Below are 19,005 nucleotides of genomic sequence, written 5' to 3' on the forward strand. Positions count from 1 at the left end.
ACTATTGGATAAAACATCGTATCACACACTTTATAATTAGTCTACTAATCTTCGTAACCTGAAACTGTCCACGAGCTGCAAAATGTGCTAGTGAGCAAAGCTGCAGCCTTATCATAGATTATTCTCCTTACTATTTCTTTATCTACTAACTACATGTTATTTACAAGGCCACTGATGAGTTTATGCTTTGTCCACTGCTAACCTGCTTCCTTACGTCTGTTTTCTTTCATTGTTCATGCAAACAGAGGTAACATGTGCATAAGAATATAAGAACTACCATACTGGGTCAGACCAAAGGTCCATCTAGCCCAGTATCCTGTCCTCCGACAGTGGCCAGTGCCAGGTGCCCCCAGAGGGAATGAACAGAACAGGGAATAATCAAGTGATCCATCCCCTGTTGCCCATTCCCAGCTTCTGGCAAACAGAGGCTAGGGACACCATCCCTGCCCATCCTGGCTAATAGCCATTGTGGACCTATTCTCCATTAATTTATCTAGTTCTTTTTTGAACCTTGTTATAGTCTTGGCCTTCACAACATCCTCTGGCAAGGAGTTCCACAGGTTGACTATGCGTTGTGTGAAAAAATACTTCATTTTGTTTGTTTTAAACCTGCTGCCTATTAATTTCATTTGGTGGCCCCTAGTTCTTGTATTATGGGAAGGAGTAAATAACACTTCCTTATTTACTTTCTCCACATCAGTCATGATTTTATAGACCTCTATCATATACCCCCTTAGTAATCTATTTTCCAAGCTGAAAAGTCCCAGTCTTATCAAACTTTCCTCATACAGCAGCTGTTCCATACCCCTAATAATTTTTGTTGCCCTTTTCTGAACCTTTTCCAAGTCCAATGTATTTTTTTGAGATGGGGTGACCACATCTGCACGCAGTATTCAAGATGTGGGTGTACCATGGCTTTATATAGAGGCAATATTAGATTTTCTGTCTCATTATCTATCCCTTTCTTAATGATTCCCAACATTCTGTTCGCTTTTTTAACTGCTGCTGCACATTGAGGCCTTGGCTACACTGGAGAGTTGCTGCGCTGGTGGTGGCTTTACAGCGCTGCAACTCCCTCACCGTCCACACTTGCAAGGCACATACAGCGCTGCATCTCCTTGGCTACAGCGCTGGCTGTACTCCACCTTGGCCTGGGGAATAACGACTGCAGCGCTGGTGATGCAGCGCTGCTCCGCCAGTGTGGCCACCAAAAGCGCTGTTATTGGCCTCCAGAGGTATTCGGAGGTATCCCAATATACCTGTTCATCCACTCTGCTCATCAGTTTGCACTCTACTGCCCTGGCCTCAGGTGACCCGCCCCTTAAATGCCCTGGGAATTTTAAAAATCCCCTTCCTGTTTGCACTCCACACCTGGCTGAGTAATCAGTGAATCTTTCCAGGTGACCATGCCTCCACGCGCCAAACGAGCCCCAGCATGGAGCAATGGCGAGTTGCTGGACCTCATCAGTGTTTGGGGGGAGGAAGCTGTGCAGTCCCAGCTGTGCTCAAGCCGTAGGAATTACGATACCTATGGGCAGATATCAAGGGCCATGCTGGAAAGAGGCCATGACCGGGATGCGCTGCAGTGCAGGGTTAAAGTGAAGGAGCTGCGGAGTGCCTATTGCAAAGCCCGCGAGGAAAACCACCGCTCCGGCGCTGCCCCCACGACCTGCCATTTTTACAAGGAGCTGGACGCGATACTTGGGGGTGACCCCACTGCCAATCTGACGACCACGATGGACACTTCAGAGCGGGACGGGGGAGGCCGAGGAGGAGGAAACCGAGAGTGAGGGTACTGGGGTGGGGTGAGACACCCCGGAGTCCCAGGAGGCATGCCGCCAGGAGCTCTTCTCAAGCCAGGAGGAAGGTAGCCAGTCGCAGCAGCCGGTACTTGGTGGAGGACAAACAGAGGAGCGGGTTCCTGGTAAGCGGCTTTTATTTTCAGGATGGAAATTTTTCGGGAGAGGAGCGGGGGTTAGGGCTGCATGCATGCATGCCTAGATGTGGAATAGCCCTTTGATGTGGTCTATCACGTCCCGGTAATTGGCCTCGGTAATCTCTTCAAAAGTTTCAGCCAGAGCGTGGGCAATGCACTTGCGCAAGTTTATGGGGAGAGCCACTGTGGTCCTTGTCCCAGTCAGGCTAACGCGTCCGCGCCACTGTGCCACGAGGGGTGGGGGGACCATTGCTGCACACAGGCAAGCTGCATAAGGGCCAGGGCGGAATCCGCATTGCTGTAGAAGACCCTCCCGCGCTTCCCAGGTGACCTGCAGCAGCGAGATATCTTCCAGGATCAACTCCTGTGGAAAATGTTGGGAGAGTGTTCAGTGTAGGTACCCCTGCAGCTATTTGCTTTCCCCAATGCACAGAAACCCCGAGGACAATACAGCCCTGAAGAAATCAATCCCCCTTACTCACCATTTTGGGTCTCCTCTGGGTTATGTGCGCTCTCTTTGGTATGGGAAAATTATGCTATTGTGAAGAATGTTACTCCTTCACTGTGTGGGAATAACTGTCTGATATAAACAATGCTGCCTCTGTTAAGTGTTGCCTTTTTTGCCTTTCCACAAGCAACCTTGAGATCTCGTCTGCCCGTGTTATCAACAGCTCAAAGACTCCAAAACCTCCGGAAGAAGCCGCGAAAAAGCAAAGAAGACCTGCTGTAAGCAGTTATGAATCACTCTCCCAGAGAGAATCAAAAAGTGCAGGACTGGAGGGAAAGGGAAAGCAGGATCCGCCGGAAAAACGCAGTGGACAGGAAGAAAAGCACAAAGCAGCTGATAAGCATCCTGGCGCACCAAGCAGACTCTATCCAGGCGCTTGTAGCCATGCAGGCAGAGCACTACCACGCCGCCTCCACCCACTCCCCCGTCCCAAAGCTCTTTCCCTTGTGCCCCAATGTCAGCTCAAAACCCCCTTCCCCAGCATCCAGGTTCTTACCACCACCAGCTGCCTCCAACACCTGTACGTTCACCAACCAGCCCTGAGAACTACGACCCTTACCCTCTGCACTCAACCCCCATCACCATGCAGAATAGGCATCCGGAAATGCAGCAGTCATTGCACAGCACTCCAGACAGGACATATTCAAACCTGTGACTGTACAGTTCCCCACCCCCCTGCCCTATTAGGTTCCCAAAATGTTGTGTGTCTGTCAATAAAGTTATTTTTCTTTTCAATAAATGAATTCTTGGCTTTGAAAACAGTCTTTATTATTGCAGAAAGTCAAAGATACCTTAGCCAAGGAAAGAAACAGGCACTGCAAATCAGCTTAGGAAAAACAGATTCCTACTAACATTGTAACCACTGCACTTCACTCCCGTGCAAGGCACCAAACATTACTGTTGGTTTTCAGCCTCAAATTCCTCCCTCAAGGCATCCCTAATCCTTGCAGCCCTGTGCTGGGCCTCTCTAGTAGCCCTGCTCTCTGGCTGTGCAAATTCAGCCTCCAGGCGTTGAACCTCAGAGGTCCATGCCTGACTAAATCTTTCACCCTTCCCTTCACAAATATTATGGAGGGTACAGCACGCGGATATAACTGCGGGGATGCTACTTTTCCCCAAGTCTAGCTTCCCATACAGAGATCGCCAATGCCCCTTTAAACGGACAAAAGCACACTCCACAGTCATTCGGCACCGGCTCAGCCTGTAGTTGAACTGGTCCTTGCTCCTGTCAAGCTTCCCTGTATAGGGTTTCTTGAGCCAAGGCATTAACGGATAAGCAGGGTCTCCAAGGATCACAATGGGCATTTCGACGTCCCCTACTGTGATCTTCCTGTCTGGGAAAAAAGTCCCTGCCTGCAGCTTCCTGAACAGGCCAGTGTTCCAAAAGATGTGTGCATCATGCACCTTTCCAGGCCAACCTGTGTTAATGTCAATGAAACACCCACGGTGATCCACAAACTATTAATACCCCTTGCGATTAATGTACTCGGATGCTAGGTGGGGTGGTGCCAGAATAGGAATATGCATCCCATCTATCGCCCCTCCACAGTTAGGGAAACCCATTTGTGCAAAGCCATCCACAATGTCCTGCACGTTCCCCAGAGTCACGGTTCTTCTTAGCAGGATGTGATTAATGGCCCTGCAAACTTGCATCAACACGATTCCAACGGTCGACTTTCCCACCCCAAACTGGTTCCCGACCGATCGGTAGCTGTATGGAGTTGCCAGCTTCCAGATTGCAATAGCCACCCGCTTCTCCACCATCAGGGCAGCTCTCAATCTTGTGTCCTTGCGCCGCAGGGTGGGGGCGAGCTCCTCACACAGTCCCATGAAAGTGGCTTTTCTCATCCGAAAGTTCTGCAGCCACTGCTCGTCATCCCAGACTTCCATGACGATGTGATCCCACCACTCAGTGCTTGTTTCCCGAGCCCAAAAGCAGTGTTCCACAGTGCTGAGCAGTTCCGTGAATGCCAGAAGCAATTTAGTGTCATACGCATCAGGCGACTCACTATCATTGTCGGACTCCTCATCACTTTGGATCTTAAGGAATAGCTCAACTGCCAAATGTGATGTGCTGGCAAGACTCGTCAGCATATTCCTCAGCAGTTCAGGCTCCATTTCCCACAGAAATCGCGCTGCACAGAAACTGTTGAAAGAGTCCAGATGGCGCCAAACGTGGATGGAAAAATAGGGATTGCTGGGATGTGAAGCGATGCATCACGGGGCGTTGGGACAGGAAGCAGAATGATCCACACCCTCCGCCCCCTTCCCACAACCCACGGCGCCAAAATGGGACGAGGTGCTCTGTGGGATAGCTGCCCATAATGCACCACTCCCAACACCGCTGCAAATGTGGCCATACTGCAGCGCTTTCCCTATCCAGCTGTACGAAGATAGCTGTAACTCCCAGCGCTGCACACCTGCAAGTGTAGTCAAACCCAGAGTGGATGTTTTCAGAGAACTAGCCACAATGACACCAAGCTCTCTTTCTTGAGTGGAAACAGCTAATTAAACCCCATCACTGTGTATGTATAGTTGGGATTATGTTTTCTAATGTGCATTATTTGCATTTATCAACATTGATAAATGTTGCACAAGGGGTCACGTGCTCCCACCTAGATTTAACTGCTTGACTTGTACTGAGCAGGCTCACATGGACTGAGCACGCTCAGTAACATCTGCTGAAGCCATTGTCCTCACTCTGCCCTTACTTGTGTTCCCACCCACTTTTGGCAGCTATGGGTCATCTCTGCCTCAAGACCTACATCTTTCCATTCTGAAGGGCTGTCAAAGCTGAAATTCTCTGGGGCACTGAAGAGTGGCATGTTGATGAAATCCTGCAATCTTTGTTTTTTTCTCTTTGCAACTTTTGTTGCTATTTTTCTTTTGTTTCTGTTCTCCTCTGGCATTACCTAAGCTGCCTTCACTTCTGATACCGTGTCAAGTACAGGATATGGCCTGGTTACAGAGCCTCCACCCCAGAGAGATACAAGAGATGTGTTCTCTTTCATAGAATATCAGGGTTGGCAAGGGACTTTAGGAGGTCATCTAGTCCAACCCCCTGCTCAAAGCAGGACCAATCCTCACCTAAATCCCCAAATAGCCCCCTCAAGGATTGAACTCGCATCCATGGGTTTAGCAGGCCAATGCTCAAACCAATGAGCTATCCCTTTAAGGCGCTTTAATTCACTGTTAGGTCGGGATGTTGTGGGCTCAGGTGAGGTATCTTACACAGATCACCCCCTAGTGGCTAAACAGTATAATACAGTTTAGCATTCCTTTACACTGTCCAATCCTCCAATCATGGCCTATCCAGATTTACAGAAATGATTCACCTTGCATATGGGGGGGGGGGCACAGGGATAGCTCAGTGGCTTGAGCATTGGCCTGCTAAACCCAGAGTTGTGAGCTCAATCCTTGAGGAGGCTATTTGGGGATTTAGTTGGGGATTGGTCCCCCTTTGAGCAGGGGGTTGGACTAGATGATCTCCTGAGGTCCCTTCCAACCCTGATATTCTATGGTTACCTGAAAAGAGAGCCTGAGAGTAGTCCTGTACCAGCATCAAGATGCAATTGCCTGTGGAGCCAGAATGTTGACACCTGCAGAGAACTACCACTTATAGTCTGGGAAAGTTTCTGGCTCTGAAGTGGGCCTTAACATAACAGTTCAGAGATTACCTCTTCTATGAACCTTCATTTACAGTCTGTAGAGATAATAACCCACTAACATATGTGATGACATTCACTAAACTAAATGTAAAAGCAGCAAAGAATCCTGTGGCACCTTATAGACTAACAGACATTTTGCAGCATGAGCTTTCGTGGGTGAATACCCACTTCACCCACGAAAGCTCATGCTGCAAAACGTCTGTTAGTCTATAAGGTGCCACAGGATTCTTTGCTGCTTTTACAGATCCAGACTAACACGGCTACCCCTCTGACACTAAACTAAATGCTTCTCATCATTGATGGTTTCAGAGCTCTCAGGTTTCAGCTTCACCATCAAATGTCATCCTGGGAAAGTGAATGTTGATGCCAACTATTAATCCAGGAAACCTTTACTATGGAAGAATACATAAGAGATATACGCAAACCAGAGTATGATCCCGAGAGCTTTTCAGATATTGTTCAAGCTGTGAAAACCCAAAATGAGGGTTGTGGAGTGGATTTCAGCAATTTTGGCAAATATATCTACTCTGTAAACAAATTAATACAGCATATCGAATCCCATAGCAGATACAATATGTTGTGAGGAGCTAAAATCAGTTCAAACAAGTGATTCTGCAAAAAGCTCCTAAGGAAAAATATTTGGATTCCCAGAATAAACAAAGTTCTCCTTGAAAACTGAGTCTTGTGAATAAGATTCTTTTTCCAGTGACTGTTGCATATACATTCCACTGCAAGTGTATGTGCACCCAGAGCACTGGCTTCAGAGACTAGCCAGCAGTACAAGCAGGCAGCACCTGCACCCCTCTCTCCTTGTGCTCTCTGCCGACTCCCTCTCACTGCCCATGGTGGCAGTTGGTGCTCCCCATGGCTTTTCCTTCACTTAGGCAACCTCCCATAGTTTCGGGGTATACAGTGAGTTCATGTTCAATAATTTAGTTTGTTAGTTATTACAGTTTGATAGTTTTCTGGGAGATTTTACTTTGATAAATTCCCCAGGATTTGTCAACATGCCACATTCAGGGCTGTTTTCCCTGTCACAGATAGGCACGAGAGTTGTTTGATCTGTCCAGGTGAGGGACTGTAAATGGGTCGGACTCACCCCTGCGGCGCCTCCTGCTGGTGACTCCGGGAATTAGCTCTATTCCAGCGCTGAAGCGCCCTCTGCATGTGGGTGATCCGCCTGTCCTCTGGCCCCCGTGTCCCTCCCTGGACCCGGTGCCCTTTTACATGGGGTGCTGCCCCCTAGCAGTAACCCCTTTCTTTAAGGGTCTCCCCCCCTCAGGGAACCCCCACCCTCTATTCCCACCTTGCCTCAGTATAGGGCTACTGCCAGTCATTGTCTAGCCCCACACTCTGGGGCAGACTGCAGTATCAGCCACTCATCACTGGCAAAGAGGGTTTGGACCTGCTGCCTTGGCCTACCCCTGGGCTGCCCTCTGCAACCCTCAGTACCTTTTGCCCTGTGCTAGGCCGCAGCCTGGGGTTTTCCAGGCTGGAGCTTCCCCAGCTCCTCAGCCTTTCCCCAGCCCTGCTTCACCCTAGGTACATTGTCTCTAGCCCCCTGCAGCCAGGCCCTTCTCTCTCTGAAGACAGAGAGAGACTGTCTGGGCCTCTGGCCTCCCTGGCCTTTTATAGGGGCCAGCTGTGGCTCAGTTTGGGGCGTGGCCTCACCTGCAGCCACTTCCTCAATCAGCCCAGATTAAAGGCTGTCTTCTCAAGCCTTGGCCCCTTCCCAGGGCTGTTTTTAATCCCTTCAGGGCCGGAGCAGGGGTTCACCCTGCTACAGGGACATGCTCCATTTCCATCTCCATTTTACCCTCTGTGTCTGCTCCTGTATCTGTATGGGATTAAATCTAGTCCCCTCCAAAGTCATGACCTCTATTGTCTATGAAAATGGCCTTTGTGGTGGTCATCAATTCTATAAGGAGAGTTTCTGAACTTCAGGCCCTCTTGGCTGACCCTCCTTTCACAATCTTCCCTAAGGACAAGGTTTCCCTTCAGGCACAGCCTAAGTTTATAGCTAAGGTAGTGTCAGCCTTCCATCTAACCAAACAATTCATCTCCCAGTGTTTTTCCCCCAATCCCACTCCCCCTTGTGTCTAAAGCTGAGGAAAAACTTCAGACTTTGGATGTTTGTAGACCCCTGTCATTCTACTTGGACCTCAACAGATCCTTCAGGACCTCCCACAAGCATTTTGTAGCCTATTCTGAGTGAATCAAAGGTCAATCAGTGTCATCTCAGTGACTCTCAGACTGGATTTCTGATAGCATGAAGCTCTGCTGCAATCTTGTGAAAGTCTCTCCTCCACAGAGAATAATGGCTCACTCCACCAGGGCTTGCTCCACTTCATCGGCTTCTCTGAGCAATGTTCCAATAGCTGATATACGCAAGGCAGTGACGTGGTCATCTGTGCATACCTTTTCCACTCGTTACGCTGTCACTCAAGCCTCTCGGGGCAATTCAAGCTAGTGTTACAATCTCTTTTTAAATAATCCAAAGTCCCTTCACCTGTAGAGGAACTACTGTTGAATCACCTAGCATGGAATGTATATGTGCACAGTCACTCCAAGGAGAAAAACAGGTTACTTACCTGTACTGTAACTGTTGTTTTTGAGATGTCCTGTGCACATACACATTCTATGACCCTCCCACTTTCCCCACTGCTTTGGACATTGCCTACAGCAGTGCAAAGGAATGGAGAGGGAGGCAGTGGACCCACACCGTTTTTGTCTCATCTGGGCAAGAGAAGAGATGAGGAGCATGCACCACCTATTGGTACTGCTGGCAAAGGTCTCTAACTCGAGTGCATTGGGTGTGCACACACCTGCAATGGAATGTATATGTGCACAACACCTCTTGAAGAACAGTTGTTACTGTAGAGGTAAGTAACCATTTTGTGTAACAATTACAAGTTTGATGACACGGTGTCTTGTACAATCACTCACTCTAGAGATATGTTTGTGGAAGAATATAATTTAGAGTGCATAAGGGACGGTATTATGAATATAGGGATTTACAGATGTGCCTTGGAATCTGGGGTCGAGATTCCAGATTCCAAGTGTACCTGTGCTCAGAGGTTCACCACAGAAGGTCTCTAGTTTCTTTTATTAAAAGTTTTATTCCTTTCTCATTCACTGGTTTGTTTAATGAACTGAGAGATCATTACATGGTGGCAGCAGTGTTGAATGAGAAGGAAACTGCTGTCATTTTGAAGTTAACTCCTGTGTTTACAACTGTGTTTACATCTCACCAGCAAGAGATAGAAGAAAAGGAGAAGCAGCGCCAGCATGAGAGAGAAGAAAAGGAGAAGCAGCGCCAGCACGAGGAGCGCCAGCGAGAGAGAGAAGAAAAGGAGAAGCAGCGCCAGCACGAGAGAGAAGAAAAGGAGAAGCAGCGCCAGCATGAGGAGCGCCAACGAGAGAGAGAAGAAAAGGAAAAGCAGCGCCAGCACGAGAAAGAAGAAAACGAGAAGCAGCGCCAGCATGAGGAGCGCCAACGAGAGAGAGAAGAAAAGGAAAAGCAGCACCAGCGAGAGAGAGAAGAAAAGGAGAAGCAGCGCCAGCGAGAGAGAGAAGAAAAGGAGAAGCAGCGCCAGCACGAGGAGCGCCAGCGAGAGATAGAAGAAAAGGAGAAGCAGTGCCAGCGAGAGAGAGAAGAAAAGGAGAAGCAGCGCCAGCATGAGGAGCGCCAGCGAGAGATAGAAGAAAAGGAAAAGCAGCGCCAGCACGAGAAAGAAGAAAACGAGAAGCAGCGCCAGCACGAGGAGCGCCAGCAAGAGAGAGAAGAAAAGGAGAAACAGCGCCAGTACGAGGAGCGCCAGCGAGAGAGAGAAGAAAAGGAGAAGCAGCGCCAGCGAGAGAGAGAAGAAAAGGAGAAGCAGCGCCAGCATGAGGAGCGCCAGCGAGAGATAGAAGAAAAGGAAAAGCAGCGCCAGCACGAGAAAGAAGAAAACGAGAAGCAGCGCCAGCACGAGGAGCGCCAGCGAGAGATAGAAGAAAAGGAGAAGCAGTGCCAGCGAGAGATAGAAGAAAAGGAGAAGCAGCGCCAGCAAGAGAGAGAAGAAAAGGAGAAACAGCGCCAGTACGAGGAGCGCCAGCGAGAGATAGAAGAAAAGGAGAAGCAGCGCCAGCATGAGAGAAAAGAAAAGGAGAAGCAGCGCCTGCATGAGATAGAAGAAAAGGAGAAGCAGCGCCTGCATGAGATAGAAGAAAAGGAGAAGCAGCGCCAGCACGAGAAAGAAGAAAACGAGAAGAAGGTAGGTGAAGCCACTCCTTAGGTACCTGTCCCAGTGGGTGGCAAAGATTCCAAATTTCTTCCTCACTTTAGGGAGGGGTATGACCTGGCTGTCATGTTTTTGAGATGGGGTGTGAATTGAATGAGGTGGGAAAAAGGTACCATGCCATGTCCCCGGCTCCACAACTGTCTGCAACAGAGGCCTGTGACTTTTTAGCCTTATGGGAAGGGAGGGTTGCAGATATTATGAGTGATGTGAACAAAGTTTGTCACAAAAGTTTTAAGTGACCCCTGAAGCATCTAGGAGAAGTTCTTGGGGAGTTCAGAAAAACAGGAACATGACCTGTGCTGAGGTTTCAACCCAAATTAGGGATTATTTAAGGAGATGGAGATAGAGGGTTTCCATGGTCCATGAGGCCTATGAATTAATGTGTTTAGAACAATTATCTAAATGCTTCCCTCCACCCACACGTGGAATCCTGGTAATAGACAAAATTCCCAAAGAGGCAGGCATAGCTGGGACATGGGCCAACCATTATGCAGATAGTCGGCCTGGGTCTGATAGAAAGCCTAATAGGAAGTGAATGGGATCAGAGTGTTGCATCGCAGAGGAGCAGGGACAGAGTCTGACAACCCATGTGATCATAAGCAGAGAGTACTTTATTCATTTCCAGCATACATCTTTATACTCTTAAAGCAGGCAAGCAAGCAGTTGCTAATTGGTTAACAAATTTAACACACCCGCAGCTGTAACTTCATAGAACTAGCCAAGGCCAACTTCTCAAAACAAAGCTCAAAGCCTAATTAACCCATCCTAAAAACCTAAACATCTTAGCTTCCCACACTACCAACTGCCAAGCTAGCAAAATATTCTCAACACCTCCCCCCTCCACCCAAAATCAAAAAGGAGGGGGAAAAAAAAGGAATAAAAACATTAGCAAAACATTTCCAACTTATAACAACATAACACCACAATCTATCACAAACCAAAATTAAAACTTTATAAAGCCAACCTATATAACCATGCAATTCTTAACATAACCCCAACAACACCAAACAAAAACAAAGCACAACAAATAAATGGTGTAAATTCTACAGGATTCCCCCCTTCTCTATTGCACACCAACTTGTGGCAACCTTCTATTACCAAATATCCCTCAGATGTCAGGCGATCAAACTGACACTGAGGGAGGGGGGGTCCTAGAAAAAACACAACATAAACCACATAAAACGCAAAAGACAATTCTGGCCAGAAAAGAAAAAAAACAAAAAAACAAAAAAAACAAACAAACACCACAAAACAAAACAAAAAACACATAACATAAATTTAACTCTGTAAATAAATGCATGGTACATAAAATGCTATGCAGCTAACACCAATTTTCTTAATATCTAAAAAACAAAACAAAACTACCCCTACTGGGCAATCAATCATTACATACAATATACAAATACCCTTAGTACCATCAGGCAAAAAAAAAGAAAAATTACATCATCAATTAAATCATTTACAGTAATACAATTGCATCCTAACTTACTTCTAAATTCAACTGCTATTCCCTCCAGCAACCACAGAGTTAACTTTGTACTCTGCCTAACATTACTCGCTAGTAGTTAATTACCTTTTCTATCAACTACACCCTCAAGGTTATCAACCAGTATTCCAAGCTTGTTGTCTATTGCCCACCGCCTGGGCCCGATCCTTTTTTCTTCTTCAAGTTCTCTATCTATTGCGTGCCTGCCTGGGCCCGATCCAAAGCACTTTACATAAAGGTATTTTGGGTCACATAAATTCAAAGCCATTCTCCCAAATGTCCTAGATTTATGCCTACAACTCCCCGCTTTAAGAATACTCAACAAACCTTTAGGCCGAGCTTTCTCAGACTTTAAAAACAAAAAACAAATAGGCTCTAAAAAACAGGGGTTAGTAATGGGGAGGGGTAATATAATTTACAATCCAATTAGGGAGGGCAATACATGCTAAAAAAAAATTCCACAACACAGGGCGCAGCCTGCAAAATAAACCCCAAAATCCAATCAATACCACAGTTTTTAGCAGGAGTCCCAAATTTTTTCCTGCCAGTGTGCAATTCTTTGCTTCTTTACCAGGGTCAGTTCTCAATGTCTTTTTAGTCAGGAATTTCTAGACACTGGCAATATCAATGATGTGAGTGTTTTTTCTCCTGTTCCACCACCATCGTGGTTCAAGTTCTACGGGGGAAATTATCAGGACATCATCCTATACATTCAGGCAAAGCAAAAATTATCTCAATCAATTAAATCATTCAGGGAGGATCAAACAAAAAAAATCCTGGCATAGCAAACAAGCAACTTTCCTCCAGGGGCCCAGGTTGTGTACATCGTGTGGCTCTTTCAGACATTCCATCCACCACTGCAGCAGACATCTCTGATACTAACACAGTTGCAATTTCTTCACTGCTACTGTTTGCAGCCTCAAATCCCGAATGAGCAGTGGTAATATCTTGGACTAGTTCAGGAAATAGTTTTCCAGGCACTGCTTCTAAAGGCTTTAAAGTTTCAGCTGAGGTTTCCATAGATGTTACAGTTTCTGCAATGATTTGTTCTTCAATTGCTGCAGCTGTAACAGGCACAAATGTTTTTTGAGCCCCAGAGCTTTCAATACTAAAAATGGGTGAGCCAGTATCTGCCAGCTGCACAGCTAAATTCCCTTGCTCCTCTTCGTCTCCCTTTCCACACACAGGCAGTTCTTGAGGACACATGTCGCTCTGTAGAGGGGCCCCATTTACAACTGCCCCTGGGCATTCTGATACTAGGTTAGATGGCGCATCTCCTACATCATTCTGCATGGGGGCCTCAGCTGCAACCGCTTCAGTGTGCTCTGATTCCAAGGTAAACACAGTATCTTCTACCTCTGTCGTCCCAGGTGCCCCAGTTACCCCACTCTGCATTGCATCCCCAATAAAAGCTTCCTGAGTGATTTGCCGCCCATCGGATCCCTGAAGCCGAGCAGTTCGGGTGGGCTTGTCCATAGCAAAGGCAGTTTGGGGAGGGCCAGTGGATCCAAACCCTCGAGACCCGCGGTCAATTGGGGTCGATCGGGGCACACATCCCTTGAAAGGTATTAACTGAGCAAGACGTGTACCAGCAGTTATAGTCACAGGGGGACAAAGGGCGCGTACCATTATCCCAATATTCCCCGTATGGTCGGCATCAATAAGGCCAGGCAAAACAAAAATACCTTGTTTCGATGTTGACGAACGGCCAATCAAAAGGGCACTCAGTCCAAATCCTAATGGACCATCGATGTTGGAAGGAAGAACTTGAACCTCATCAGTCTCTAAAACTACATCTGTCGCTGTGGCCAAGTCCACTCCGGCACTGCCACGGGTTGCTCCGGGGAGGTGTTCCAGGCAGCCGGGTTGGCGGGTGGAGGCACTTGTGTCGTCGCGCTCCTCCGAGGGGCGCTCCGTGATCCGTTTCCCGGCAGCGGTGTTCCATCCTTCGTGTAACGCGCCCAACAGTCGGCGGCGCGATGTCCAAACTTATCACATCGTGTGCAAGCGCCAGTTGCAGCTTCAGGTAACACATCAGAGGCCTGCTGCCCATTTTGTATAGGGCAGTCCCGCCGGAAATGCCCGGGTTTTCCACAACCAAAACAGGGGCCGGCTGGCCGGGTCGGTCTTCTAGCCCCCCGCTGTCGCCCGAGCAGGGGTTGTAACGCCACGGCCAGTGCAGAGGCCTGTGCCTTAGCATGAATCGCTGCCTTATCCGTCTCCTCAAGCATAGTGGCCCTACCACATGCCTCAATCATTTCCATCAGGGTCGCAGTCTTGGGCAAGGTGGCTAATATACGGCGGCAAGTGGGATTTGCATTCTGGGTTGCGAGATCAAGTCCAACTGCAGTTCTGGCCTCTGGCGTCAGATTAGGAGATCTATCAATAGCCTCTCGAAGGCGATCCAAAAAGGTGGAATACGGTTCCGATGGGCCTTGTGTAATTTTAGCATAGGGAGGGACCGGCTTTCCCATCTGGGGCACCGCTTTAAAGGCAGCCAAAGCTAGTTCCTGTGATTGCTGCAGGATCCGGGGCTCAAGGCGAGCTTGCAAGTGCGGGTCAACAAAGCGACCGGCTCCCAAAAACATATCAGCAGTGGCCAGGCGCCGAGGATCATCATCCGGTAAATCCAAATTGCGGACAAGAGCCAAGTCAACTCTCTTAGCCCAATCATCTTTCCACAACAGTTTCTGTGTAGGTGTAAGAAGCATATCAGCTAGCTTAATCGCATCGTACGGACACATTGCTTGGCCAACAAATACCTGTTCAATGATAGACTGTACATACGGATTATCTAGTCCATAAGCCATGATCGATTTCTGTGCCTCACGGATCAACTTCCAGTCCAAAGGGGCCCACCGTCTATGATTAGGATGTTGAGGGTCTGGCGTAATCACCGGAAAGGCCTCAGGTGTTAGACCTTCATGGATGGCTTCTCTTAAAACCCCATGCCAGCGCTGTACCGGATCCGGAGGGTCTCCAGTTGGAGGGTCCCCGGGGCCAGGCGGGGCGGGGGGGCGAGTCGAATGAAAGCACTTGTGAAGATGCGATCGCGATGATCCAGGTGGAAGACCTTCCAATCGGTCCAACTTGTCACATATATGCTGCAGCTGTCGACCCTGGCGCTCCATCTCCTTATAGAAGGCATCAGACTGAGCAAACTGAGTAAACGTAGTCAAATCGGGATATGGGTTCGATGGCACATGTTCCACCCGAGCCTCCTCTGTCCCCCCGCAATCGTGGCACCCCCAGGCCCCGTGGACACGGCATGGCTTTGGAGGGGGTGCATACGGCAAGGCTGTCTCCATAGGCTCGGGCGTATCGGGGGGTAACGGGACCGTAGCAGGATCAATCATGTCGGGGCCGATAGCCACATTGGAGGGTAGTGGGGCCGTAGCAGGGGCAACATCATCCATAGGGTAGGGGTTGGAAGCCAAAGGTATCACCATGTCCTCACCACCGAAAAACTCTCTGGCTCCAACCGGCAACACAGAAGGCATTCCGGGCGTTGGGCGGCAAAGCTCAGAAAGGGCCGCCTGCACTCCTGCCTCGGCCGCGAGAGTTTCTACTATCTCCTTCGCCTTATTCCATACTGGACTCAGGGAGAAGGCCTCCTTATCGCCCCGAGCCACCGACTTCCAAAGCTCGGAGCCTAGCCGCTCCCAAACAGTTTTATCAAAAATTGTACTTGGTTGAACAGAAAGTCCCCTTCTCCGTCCCCACCGCAGCAGACGGGATAACTTATCAGAGGGGAGCTTCTCTCCCTGCCGCTCCGCGATGCGCATCAAATATTCATGCACCGTCCTTTCTTCCGCTGATGCAGCGGTTCCCATGTTAACTGCTCACCTCTGGGCTGGGGTGTGCCTCCCTTTTCAGACGCCCTGCGGCTTGCCGCTCGACACTGAGCTCAGGTGCGCCCCTCTTTTCGGACGCCCTGCGGCTCCTAGCCGCTCGACACTGAACTCAGGTGCGCCCTTCTTTTCGGACGCCCTGCGGCCGCCGCTCAACACTGAGCTCAGGTGCGCCCCTCTTTTCGGACGCCCTGCGGCTCCTAGCCGCTCGACACTGAGACTCAGGTGCGCCTCCTTTTCCTCCTTTCAGTTCAGGCCACCAACACTGTCCTCATTCAATCACGTCGGGGTCACCATTTGTTGCATCGCAGAGGAGCAGGGACAGAGTCTGACAACCCATGTGATCATAAGCAGAGAGTTCTTTATTCATTTCCAGCATACATCTTTATACTCTTAAAGCAGGCAAGCAAGCAGTTGCTAATTGGTTAACAAATTTAACACACCCGCAGCTGTAACTTCATAGAACTAGCCAAGGCCAACTTCTCAAAACAAAGCTCAAAGCCTAATTAACCCATCCTAAAAACCTAAACATCTTAGCTTCCCACACTACCAACTGCCAAGCTAGCAAAATATTCTCAACATCAGAGGACAGGGAACAGGCCCAAGCCTAGACCCACACTAGTGAAACCACCTCCCAGAAGCCCTGAGATGGGCGGGAGAAAGTGATGTGCCATATGTGACCAGCAGGGTCACTTTGCCCACTCTGCCCACTGGGCCCAGCGCAGGGCTGGGAAAACCAGCTGCACCTCAGCCCCCAGTTAGCTCCAGGCCTGTAAGGGACTCTGTGAGGCAAACTGCAAATGGGACAGCTGACAGTTAGGAGGGAGTGGATGTCCCTGCCAGTGTCCAATGGCAATCCAGTTACCTCCCCGGGTTGTGCAACCAAATACCTGAGGAGCGGGGGGTGGGGGTGACACAGTTGCTGGGGAAGTGTCTGTGAATAGGTAATCAGCCAGACAACGGGTTTCTCCTTAAGGTGTAGCTTCAAAAGAATAGGTCTGGAGGTGGGTAAGTTGCATTCCACACCTCTCAAGTGTTTCCTAGGAAACCTCTTTTAACTAAGGGCTCTGGAACAGGGGGGAACAGGGGGACATGGTCCCATCACTTTACCTGCCTTAAGGGCGAGCGATGGGGGAGAGGGGACGGGGAGGAGTGAGCAGGGGGTGGAACCTCAGGGGAAGAAACAGAGCGAGGGTGGGGCCTCACAGGGAAAGGGGCAGGGCCATGGTTCGGGGACTGGTGCCCCCCCCCCCGGCACGTCTAGGGAGCATCCAGCACTCCTGACCCCAAGGTTTATATGAGTTATCTCTCCTAGAGGAGTTTCCTACAATTCTGCAGTCACACATAAACATTTGCATTTTAATACAATGATGTCCTAAAATACTGAAAATTAATTCTGTGAGGTGTGTCCAGAAAACTGCAGGAAATTGCCATTTCTGTAACAATGGGGTTTGAAGCACGGCTCCATGTACACCATAGTGATGATGCAGATTCTTCCCCACATTTGTGGTAATGTATTTGAAAAGGTTGAGCAGCTGGGCTTTTGCCATACAAAGTTTCTTCTCAAGGGTTAGTAAGCAGATATTACATATCAAGACTTTGATGGGGTATTGGAGCATATCTAAGCGTACCTTGTCTCTTCCAAGATAACCCTGAAGTCATGAGCCCATGGCTCAGAGCCTGAAGTATCAAACTTTGTTTGATTAGAGGGAAGAGGTTTGAGTAGAGGGAAGAGGTTCAGGGTCATCAATTACTCTGTCCAGTGAGATCTGGAATCCTAAATAGTTAAACCCATTAGAGGACCCACCATAGAGGAGAGCTAGACACAGTGTAAATGTCCAGAGGCACTGGAGCAGAGCTGGCCAAATTTACATGGAAACCTGATAATCTATCACAGTCTTCTCAAAGGTGTCTAAGCACTGAGTGCGGCTTGCTAAGGTGAGTCATTACCAAATACAGCAATCTTGTGTTCTCTAGAACCCTGCTCAGAGCCGTGAACCGCCAGAGCGGTTTGATTTCCTGCGGCCAGTGGCCCATATTGTAAAATACGGCCTTTGAGCTGGGCTTCAATATCTGAATGCCCAACTCGGGCCTGATTTTCAGATACGTTGACCCTCTATCCCACCCTCCTTTCCTTTCAGTTAGACTTGTGGCTACTGTGAATCTCTGAAAACAAAACTTCTCATTTGTCAGAGACATCCAAAATAAGGGGCCACATGGCTCCTTTCAGACACAGGTACCCTCAGTGAGTTGCAGACTAGCTAGAGAGATGCAATAGGCTGGTCACTAAAATCTCTCAAGTACCAAGGCTTCAGAAGGGCCTTGCAGAGGGGCTCACCATTCAAGGGTCTATCAGCACCAAAGGCCAGAAAAATGCCCCCCTCCTTGGTGAGGTCTGAGTGACAAAAAACATCCTCCTAATCTGGGCCTGGCTGGCCTGCCCCAGCTGCCCCTGTCTGAGCCATGTCTGTCCACGTAGACCTGGTCAGAGAGAACTGCTGGGGCTTTGTCGCCTGTGGGATGTACCAGTTTATGATTAACAGCACTATGGATTTTTGCTCTGTTTCAACAGCAGCAGAGCAGTTGCTTAATATCCTGAGCCTGGCAGGCTCCCGCGCTGAGGGGACTGAAGAAACATTCAGATGATTCGGGGGGAACGATGGTCACCCAAGCTTTACAAAATCCACTGCTGAAGCCAGTCTGGGCCTAGTGACCGGCTTTGGGGGCTCTGCACTGTGCTCTCTTTGCCCATCTGCTGTGACACCCTCCTCTGGCCTGTTAGAGTTCAATGTACAAGGTAGTTTTCCTGTTCCATCTGCTGTGTAGTGGGGTTTGCTGGTGAAGATTAAAACTTTCTGTAGCACTGAGTTAGCGCCTCTGCAGTTTATTCTCCTCAGCGCAAAAACAGGGATGAAGAACTAACAGCTGACACCAGCTGCAGCACTGACAGGCTGGTGGTATCAAGCTGGCGTCTGGCCTGGTTTGTTCCCAACTTCAAGGAGGTGATGCTGAGCACTGGCCCGGCTGCCTGAGTGCTGGGGATCCGGCTGGGAGTCTCCTCACTCTCTGACTTGCACCTTGCCGGTTGCTCGCTGCTCATGACTCTGGAGAGCTTTTACATTCGTATTGCAGCCCAATTTATGAATCATGTATTTATTTTATTGATTACTTAAGAATTCCCTGTTATCATTTTGAGGGTTGACAGGTTCTTGTCCCAGGATCAATGTTCCCTCTAATTTTTTCCATCCATGTGCAGAATAAATTTTGTTATGT

The 19,005-nt window shown here is 48.8% G+C and overlaps 1 protein-coding gene across 1 annotated transcript in view; it reads left to right on the forward strand.

The window, feature by feature from the left end:
• LOC123351351 (guanylate-binding protein 1-like) overlaps positions 1–18,662 on the forward strand; it is a 102,922-nt gene extending 84,260 nt beyond the window's left edge. Inside the window, exons 10-11 of the mRNA XM_044990642.1 lie at positions 9,448–10,368; positions 18,305–18,662. Of these exons, the coding sequence (XP_044846577.1) occupies positions 9,448–10,368; positions 18,305–18,331 (948 nt within the window). The 3' untranslated portion in view covers positions 18,332–18,662. The remainder of the gene's footprint in view (positions 1–9,447; positions 10,369–18,304) is intronic.
• The last annotated feature ends 343 nt before the right edge of the window (positions 18,663–19,005 follow it).

This window comes from Mauremys mutica, chromosome 17 (assembly GCF_020497125.1).
Source record: "Mauremys mutica isolate MM-2020 ecotype Southern chromosome 17, ASM2049712v1, whole genome shotgun sequence".
NCBI classification, from domain to species: domain Eukaryota; kingdom Metazoa; phylum Chordata; order Testudines; family Geoemydidae; genus Mauremys; species Mauremys mutica.